The sequence below is a fragment of the Seriola dumerili genome, unplaced genomic scaffold (genome assembly GCF_002260705.1).
Source record: "Seriola dumerili isolate Sdu_G_001 unplaced genomic scaffold, Sdu_1.0 BDQW01000003.1, whole genome shotgun sequence".
Taxonomy (NCBI): Eukaryota; Metazoa; Chordata; class Actinopteri; order Carangiformes; family Carangidae; genus Seriola; species Seriola dumerili.
In genome coordinates, this window is record NW_019174258.1 from 18,571,205 (window position 1) to 18,581,624 (window position 10,420).

The 10,420-nt window shown below is 42.1% G+C and overlaps 1 protein-coding gene across 1 annotated transcript in view; it reads right to left on the reverse strand.

The window, feature by feature from the left end:
- Window positions 1–10,220, reverse strand: part of bnc1 (basonuclin 1) — a 52,824-nt gene extending 42,604 nt beyond the window's left edge. Inside the window, exon 1 of the mRNA XM_022742326.1 lies at window positions 10,057–10,220. Coding sequence (XP_022598047.1) covers window positions 10,057–10,220 — 164 coding nt within the window. The remainder of the gene's footprint in view (window positions 1–10,056) is intronic.
- Between the last annotated feature and the right edge of the window lie 200 nt (window positions 10,221–10,420).

Below are 10,420 nucleotides of genomic sequence, written 5' to 3' on the forward strand. Positions count from 1 at the left end.
TTGACAGTGAGCCCAGCAGCACCCAAGAGCCCCTAAGCATGCTATGGTGGCCGTTGTCAGAGCTGGCACGACGAGATGACAGCGCCATTCATCACTTTTTTTGGAGGGGCTGAGAGGGGGACAGTTTCTCTTGGAGCTCATAAAAGGGGGTTTGGTACAAAGGTAAATATTAAATTAAGAATTTAGAAAGGAAAAAAAAAGTTTTGAGAGTGAATATTTCTTTGGTAGGAAGTTCCAATGAAAACTGTGAGGTCTGTGTTGATCACTGATTACTGAGAGCAATCAACACGGGAAACCCATTCACATATAGTATTGGATTGGAAGCAGAATTCTTAGAGAGGTCCAAAAAAAATGGATTGTCATCCTGTTTCTCCACTAATTTTTCATGGTTTACTACGGTGGCCCTGGGAGCAAACAGGCAAAACAACAAACAAACAAATTCATTCAAAACATCTTCATCAATTTGACAAAACATGCTGCAAATACTCACAACAGAAGTGTTTCAAGGGGACACTAAAATAACACTTGCATGGATGTATTAAAATTAATCCATGTAAGTGCGTTCCACTCAGGTTCATCACTTTTTAGTGTCCTGTGGTTTGTGTGTTGTGTTGTGAGTATTTGCAGCTCATGTGCTGTCATATTGATGAAGATGTCCGTGTCTGTTTGTATGTGTTTTCTTAAGTTGCAGTGCATTGAGCTCTCAGGGCCACCATAATTTTCCTTTAATTTGTCACCCATCTTTATACCATGAAAATAAACCATGTAGACAGTAGATAAGACACAAGAAACAAACAGCAGTTTCTTGCACCAAAATGCCATGTTTTTACCTCTCCATCCATAGACTGATGAGTCATGATGGTTTCTACATTTAGTCAGCTGGAGCAGCAGAAGCTATGACGTTTGGAAAGACAAAACAAAATCCATAGAAACTCCGTGGAACAAGCTGTTTGACTGCATGCGTCCACAGCTTCAATTCACAGATGCTTGCTTTTCTTCCAGCCGCGCTTGACCCAAGATGGCATCAGAGAGGCAATTTGAAATGAATACAGCAAGGTAGAAAATTGGATTGTGGAAGCTGTTTTACAAGTCTGGGCTGATCAATGCTCACATGGCGCGCACACAGAAAATCTTCTCTGAGGCTATCATTTCAACATAAGAGAGAAGAGGTGCCTCATTAGGAAGGCTAGCATTGCAGAGCTGAAGACTTCAGATAAACTTATCAGTAAACAAGGGGGGCGCTCGCAGGACTCAATACAGCCAATTTTGACTTTGTTTTTCTCACTAAAAGTCAGGGCAAATGTGTTTCAGGCCCTCAACATAAGCAGACAAAGAAACAATGGTAATCCCAGGAGTGTGTACCGGATTGTTTATTACACTGCCAGCCTCTCTTTTTGACACTGACACTCTCACAGGCCCAGAAACTGACTCAACCCCGAGACGGCCAAGGCAATGAAGAAGAAAGGGTGTCTCCTCTGACACAGCACACATAGCACACGACACACACACATACACACAGACACAACTCACACACACTGCACACACACACACACACACACACACACACACACTAATCAAGTCTCACCCCTTTATCTGACACTCAAAAAACTGAACTATTCATCGTGATGTTTGTCCTATAAATTTAATTCAGCCGCACATTCACTGCAACATTTCAATTTTTAAAACAATGCTAAAATAATACAGAAATTCACATGAACACACACATGCACACATGAACCTCTTGGACTAAACTGAGCCTTAACTTTTTTCCCTTTTTCCTCAATTTCACTGTCGCTCACTCTCTCCCTCTTTTTCTGCTTCCTTAGTGAAATGTGAGACTTGAGCATGCAGCATTCCTGTCTAAATAGCCTTTAGAAAGAGAGCCTGAGTGTGTGTGTGTGTGTGTGTGTGTGTGTGTGTGTGTGTGTGTGTGTGTGTGTGTGTGTTTACCATAAAAACAACACATTTTCTCTTTTTCATTCTTCCATTAAGATGCTTAGAAAACAGGAAAAAATGGGAGCTCACTTGATTAGCCACGGTCTGACACAGACTCACACATTATAGCTGCAGCATGGCTCACCAGATTCTAAACAGGAACACATTTATGTAAAACCAAAATCTGTACACACATGTGTACAGCCTCGGAGTGGCGTGTCAGCAGCACCTCTGACAAGTCCGCTGGGACGGCTGCCGTTAATCAGAGTGAGATGTTTATTTTCATCTATTTAATGATCAGGATAGACCCATTCCACATGGACACCAGCATGTTTTCCACCACCGTACATCTGTTTGTGTCATGATCAATCCACTCTGACACATGCAACTTCCATCAGTCTAACACCCCACCCCCACCACCCCACACACACACACACACACACACAGCTGGGCCTCCCCAACAACCATCAGGCTAAGGGATGCAATTACCCAGGCTGCTTGTGACATTCCTGTTTAAGGGTCGTGAGGGGGGGCTGTCCCCCTCCACCTCTTCTTCCCCCCTCTTTGCGTACACACACACACACACACACACACACACACACACACACACTCCTTCATGCATGGCTACCATATTTACTTTTATAGAAAAAATATTCGTAGAAAATCTTAAGACTCCAACAATGATCTGCACCAAAAACAGAGGACATTACAGCACAACAGAAAAGTGAAGGAAAAGTTCATATAACACATCGCCATCAGAAATTGCAGCATATTGAAACTAATTCCTGAGGTCCCCCAATGAGGCACCACACAATCAGTCAGAAACACAACCATACAGACTATCAGACAGGTTGTATAGACTGTCACTGTTTTATTACAGTTTAATGTGCTGGTTGTTTTATTTCATATAGTAAGAAATTTGTCCTCTACAGTGTGACGCAGGCCGTGGTCTATGTGACAGAGTGTCCAGATGGGTTCTGATAGTCCAGTCCAAGTCAAAAGTCTCAGGCTGATTTTAAGTCCCACTCTCTAGTGTATGTTGTGTGACACTGGCCTTGGTGGAGCTCTGCGCTCATTTACTAGTGTTTTTGTGTCTGTGAGATAGTAACATTAAGGAAATGTCTGACGAGCTGAATGTCACTCCTTCCCTTATTATCATATTATTATTAACTTTATAGATAAAGGAGTGATGGTGATGCAGCACATGCTCTGAATTCCTCAGATATGTTAATGCAGTGCTCTCAGAGGTTTATTAAAAACATGACAGACTTGAGACTTGACTTGGACTTACATCTCTATCATGTGGACACAAACACAACTCCAAATGAATGCTAATGATGTTCATTCATCTCATTATTAGTCTCTCTATTATAATCATTAATCTTATTATTGTTATTTGTCTTATTACTAGTCCTATTATTTGTCCTATAATTGTCTTTTTATTATTATTACTGGTGTTATTACTCTTAATCTCAATATTGAACCTGTATCATGTTATGTCAGACCCTCTCAACCCAGCCGGTCAAGGCAGAAGGCCACCTGCCCTAAGCCGGGTTCTGTTCAAGGCTCCTACCTGTTAAAAGCAAGTTTTTATTGGTGCTGTCACCAGGTGCTGCTCATGAGGAAAATGTTGGGTCTGTGTAAATCATATTATCAAGAGTCTGGACGCGATCTATATGAAAAGTGCCCTAAGATAACTTCTGCTATGATTCAGCACTATATAAATAAAATTGACTTGACATGACTGTGTGTCTTCCAGGTGAGTGAATAAGATATTGTGATAACATCTAAGTGGGGCAAATGTTGTAGGCCAAAATAAAAAGTTCAATTGAAAACATCTGTTGAAATACTTATAAACTAAATCTTCAAGAAATATTCAGGCCAGATTATCTAAACCACTTCACTTGCAGGTAAGACCAAAATCAGGCAGAGCAGGGAGTCAGTCCGGAAACTGTGATGAGTCTTTACAACAGTTTGGCTAATAGTTTTACTGTTCATCTTGTTTTCTCTTCCAAAAAAATCTGACTAATTTGAAGGTTGTTTTCAACCACGTGCTCTTGTTTCCTGCCATGTCAAACTGTCTTTTCATGTTTCCAGATCTCAGCAATTCACACACTGAGCACAATATCATTACCAATAGAAATAATGGCCAAAACTATTAAATCAAAACCCAAATTGATAATAAACCAGAATTCTCCTTTAATTTTTCTCAACTTAAAAGAGATGAAAATTCATTCAAACTGATCCTGTGCCCTTCTGTCCTTTCTGGTCATCAGTCTTGCTAAACCATGTCACATGGTGGTGTACAGGTGGGGGTAATTGGGGCACAGCAGGGGTCAGTGAGTGGTTGGGGGCCAACAAGGTGGTGGTGGGGGTAATGAAATTGGAAAAGCATGTGGAGATAGATGTGACTGTGAGACAGATCCAGACACTTCCAGATGCCTGGGCACTGAGGGACCAAGGACCGCAGCAGAGCCACCCTCCCAGAGGACGTGACTCACCTGGAACGAGGGCCAAGCACTGCCAGATGTGGAGAAATCCGCCTGGGTCCCTCACACCAAGCCTGTCTAACACTGTCTCGATTGTGCTGCAGCATATGCTTCCAGTCAAGGGTGAAAAATGCAGGCACCAGCACATGCCAGAAGTCTTTCAAGCATAGCCCAGCAGTCAGCCTCCAGCCTTACACCCACTGTGACCCCACACACACACACACACACACACACATCCACACACACACACACACACACACACACACACACACACACACACACACACATCCAGTCAGTGTAGTGCAGACATGTCACCACACAGCAAGTCAAGGCTGGTTAAACTGTAAAGCAGCTAAAGGGACCCAGACCAGACACCCAACCCTGAGGATAGCACTACACACCACTCAGATAGACACACACTGAACATGGTCCACCTCACCTTACCTCACCAAAAATGGCAGCCCTGGTCAGAAGCAGGAAAAATGCAGACAGGGGAAACAAGTAGTGACTTTACATGTGCTGTATCTCAGTGTGAGGACACTGAGGCTGAAGTGTCAGCCAGGATACAAACAAACACAGATGCCACTGAATGAGCTGCCTGAGTCAGACCAGATGACTTCATCACTGTAGTAACATCCATATTGTACTAATGGACCCTAGGGTCCACACAAACCAGTGCAGCCTTGACTGTGTCTCAGACAAGAGTGACAATGTTGGAAAAATCCAGCCAGTCCCACTTAACCTAACGCCCACTCTCTCTCACAAGACGCTGATTTTGCAACACTGGAGAATCGTCACTTGGCCCGTGTGTCTTTGTGTGTGTGTCTGAGCCTTGGAGGTGTTTCTGAGAGTGTGTAGGGACACGCAGCTGGTGAGCACACATCTCTTTCATAGAGCAAATCTCATCCAAATCCCCCTCACCTGGAGCCATACACACACACACACACACACACACACACACACACACACACACACACACACACACACACTCACACACACACAGACACACACCCTCACCCACACANGCCAGGATACAAACAAACACAGATGCCACTGAATGAGCTGCCTGAGTCAGACCAGATGACTTCATCACTGTAGTAACATCCATATTGTACTAATGGACCCTAGGGTCCACACAAACCAGTGCAGCCTTGACTGTGTCTCAGACAAGAGTGACAATGTTGGAAAAATCCAGCCAGTCCCACTTAACCTAACGCCCACTCTCTCTCACAAGACGCTGATTTTGCAACACTGGAGAATCGTCACTTGGCCCGTGTGTCTTTGTGTGTGTGTCTGAGCCTTGGAGGTGTTTCTGAGAGTGTGTAGGGACACGCAGCTGGTGAGCACACATCTCTTTCATAGAGCAAATCTCATCCAAATCCCCCTCACCTGGAGCCATACACACACACACACACACACACACACACACACACACACACACACACACACACACACACACACACACACACAGATGGCTACCTCCAGCCTGTAAAAGTCCGAGGGCCCTGTGCAGGAATGTGTGTGTTGCACAATGACCTCATTGTGCTGTGATATGGCTTGTCTGAGCCGCACTCTGTGGCAGAGTCACACCTGTTCCACCTATGCCAAAGGGCTGACAAAGCCAGAGATACATCAATCAGCATTTAGAGCACATAGACACACACACAGATGAACACACACAGATGAGTGGTGCATGCACACACATGCAGAGACACACACACACAGTGCTGATGTGGCACTGTCTGTGTCTGCAGCAGGGTGGCTCCCCTGAACATTATATTCAATGAGATGGGATGTGATATGAGGCTTTGACATATTTCTAAATCCTTCTTTTGCGTTGACTTGTTGGCTGTTTGAATAGGTAACATTATGTGTCTGTTTTCTGGAAATATTCTCCTGATACAAGAAATGATGCTCCAGTATCTTTGTTTCACTTTTGATAAGAATAATTGACAGAGATGGGTGGTTACTACTGTCTGTGACACTGTTGTTGGCATACTGGTTTCTTGGAAATTCTAATTGTCATTTTTCACTATTTTCCAACTCATCAAAATCTCACATCACCAAAAAACAAACAAACAAACAAACAAACAACCATAAAAGATGAATCCATCATGAAAATAATAAGTCACAGTCCTATGTGAGCAAAGAAACAAACCATCACCACAATCACATTTCAACAGAAAAATCAACAGAAAATTTAAAAAATAAATTTATTTTTTTGTATTTAAGTACATTAAAATTCATACAAATGTGTAATAGAAATAAATAAAATGTGCACACCAAAAGAATGCATGCCTTCACAGCAGAAAAAGTGAAAATGACCAAATAAATATTCACGTAAACAAAATTAAATGTCTTCAGCAGAATCCTCAATCTCCAATTTATATACAAATATGGGCATCACATAAAAAAATAAAGTTCACATTAAATTAAAAGCTTGTTCCATATTATTAGGCTACTCATTCAATGCAATCCTACAGTAGTACACAACAATATTAATAAACAAGATCATTGCAAATAACAATCAAACATTATAACACACCTAAAAGAGCAGCAAGGGGCAAAGTCAACATACACACACAGTGGCAGGCTTCTCACTCTCTGTCCCCTGCAGCGAGTCAGAAGGAATGCAAGGAGTTTTTTACCAGCAAAACTGTAAAACTCAGAACCACATAAACAATGATCTATAGTCACACATACTCACAGTTTAAACCAAAAGAAATTAGTTTTAAACATGCTAGCTTAACAAAGGGAAAGAGCATCACAACAAGTCTTACCAGCACAAAAGTTTTCCAGTTTTTGGCGGGAATGTGCAGCTACATCACTCATATGTCACTCATGCGTCGTTAGTGCATCGTTAATTAAAGCCCCCCTTGGGGGCAGGGGTCCAAAGTGTAGGACTGTGACCAGGGTTCACATCCTGAATCCTGTCAATGGTTTCAGCAGCAAAAGCTCTTTGGTTAAGGTCAGGTAAAGATGGTGGTTTGGTTAAATGAAGATATCGAAGGCAAGAAGAGAGCATGCAAATTGTTCTGTTGCTTAGCACGGCTAATGTGGCTAATTAATCAGTTGTATCCATAGACTGGGGCAATGTTGGACTAATGTTGTAATACTGAGGGACAGTCAACCAAAAAGCAGGAGTAGGTTGGATGCCAGAAATTATTTTTTCATAGCATGGCTAGCTCAGCTAGTGTTAGCTTTGTTGTTACAGTAAAGCCTGATCTGCTGGTGTTTTTGTTTGGTTTTTTTGCAGATGGTGTAGTTGGTGGTTTGGCTGCTTCCCTATCTGTAAAAGTCACTGCACACCACTGCCTCACAATACATATGTACCATGTCTGTAAAGACAATCATAGAACAGTGTGTATGTGGTTTAGAGAGGATTTGTGCATAAATACTGACCTAACAATTATGTAACAGTATCGCTCAAACATGTGCAGTGGTGAAGTTTTTGGATTTCCTGGGATCAATGATTTATAATGCATTAGCTACATCAATAAATGAAAAGGCGGGGTTTACAGTGTATATACAAGCACTATTGTTGACCTCTCTATACATATCAAATGACTGACCAATGGCAGTAAAATGCTTATTAAAGGCAAGGCAGATCTCATCAATTATTGGACTGATATGTGCAGGTAAAGAATTGGTGCTTTTATTTTCCATAGACTTTCCTACCTTCCAGAATTTTGGCAGATTTGAATATGATCAATGAATTAATTCTAACTAATAATTTCATTTGGCTTTCCTTACAGTGACTGTACATTTGTTTCTCAGTTGCCTAAAGACAAGCCAATGGGATTGTCACGGCAGGGAAAAACTGAACCCAAATGCAGACAACGAAAATGGGAGTTGGTGGAAAAAGGTCTTTTAATAACAAAAAGTGACTTACTTACAGAACTAAAAAAACAAAATGGAGAGTAACAGATGGACAGGAACAGATACCAGAAGCACAAGGAAACACAGAGAACTTCAACAGGAATCAGACACACGGGGAACACGAGCAGGTAACACTGGGGACATGAACAGATGAACTGACCCAGACAAAGGGAAGTACAGACTCTAAATAGACACAAGGGAGGCAAGGGTAATTGAACGCAGGTGAAACACAGACAATCAACAAGGAGGGAAACAGGACAAAGACAGGAAGTAAAAACATCAAGAGACACAGGGAAAGTACAAAAATAAAACAGGAAATGACCAAACTCAAAGTGCAAATAACACAAAAACTCAAACATAAATGTCCATCATGGCAACCCATGACAGGTATGGGATCCCTGAGCATCTAGTAAGAGACCATGCTTTGTTTCTTGCTTTAAACAGAATTGAAAGTTCAGAGGAGAACCAAGGATTTGACCTATCATTTATTCTGAGCTTTTTAAAAGCTGCATGTTTGTCCACAATTGCAAGGACTTTCCACTATGATAAAGGTCAATTAACAACACTTATTCATTAAAGATTCTTAGATCTCTTTTGACAAAAATTCTAGATTATGTTTTCTTCAAATGTGTATCCCTAATACAAGTAACTGGGCACTGATCTCATTCTGAGATCAAAAACACCAGTTTTATTAATTCTATTGGTTAAGATAAGATCTGTCACTGTGGATCTGTAATGTTTTTTTGGATTGGGCCTGGTAGGCTCAGTGATCAAATGTTCAAATCACTGCACAATTCCTTAAGATGTCCATAAGCATTATATAACCAATCTAGAGTCACCTAGGACTATCATTTCTGAGTGAAGATATTGAGAGCATAAGTCCTCCAGTTTAGCTGTGGTGCAGGAGTCAGCTGAAGGAGGCCTGTAGATCCGAACCACCACAATGGAATTGTTGTATCCACATTCAACTTTCAGGGCAATAAATTCAAGGTATTTAGGCACAGGAATATCATACAGGATAGATACATTAATATAGTTTTTGACATATATAGTAACATCCCCACCTCTACCAATCCTGTCTATTCTATATATACTTTAACCATTTATTGACACATCACATGTATGTTCTTTTTAAGACAGATTTCTGTGACAACCAGAATATCAGGGTCTGCCTGTGACCAAAATGTTTAAATGATCTATTTTTTCTTGTTGACACAAACTTCTCATGTTCAAATGAATAAATCCTAAACCTTTCCTAGATTTAAAAGTATGAGGACTGTCTAGGTAGATAGAGGTTTCAGGGTGAGGTGGAGAGGAGACAGTAGATTGAGGGGTACTTGTTTTTAGATTTGATGTCACAACAGACTGCATTGAATGTTGCCAATTTGTTCTTAAAGTAACCCTGACGGCTATGGCAGCGCTATTTAATACAGGGGGCTTGTTTGAGTTGATATGTATGCTGTGCACATCAATAAGTCATCCTTGGGTGGATTGATTTGACGTATGAGACATATGAGTTGATTTCAGCATCAGATCCAGATGATAGATGGGATAGATGGGAGCAGCGAGGATGGAGGGTGAAGATGGTCATCCCGTGGGGGAAACTCCTATTGATCCGGTTTGCTGAATCTGTTCACCAATTGAAGATGACAAGGTGGTGGAGGGAGATTAAACGGGTGCAGGCCACCCTTGCCAATGGTAATCCAGGGCTAGCTCCAGGATGGCGTGGAGCATACTTTGGTTTTACTCCCACCTGAGGCTCTGGTGGTGGAAGATGGCGGAGGGTTTAGGCCTGGCACCCAGGTGATGCCATGGATCATCTCGCTGTGTCTGAGCCACGCCATAGCAGGGGACGGTGGCATCCAGGTCTCCACTACCGGCAGCCAGCGCTGGGCCAAATGTCACCAGCGACTCCATGTGACTTCTCCCTCTCGGATATGCTACAAAGTGAAAATCCTCTCCTGGAGATCCTAGATTCCTAGGATCTAGATTCCTAGAGCCGTTTGCAGTTGAAGAAGTTTGATGGTGAGGTGAGTGGAGCCACATGTACAAGTAAAAGACTGGCTAGCTTAGCCGACAGGCTAAAAACAAACCAACTAGGCTAGCTAGCAGCTGTC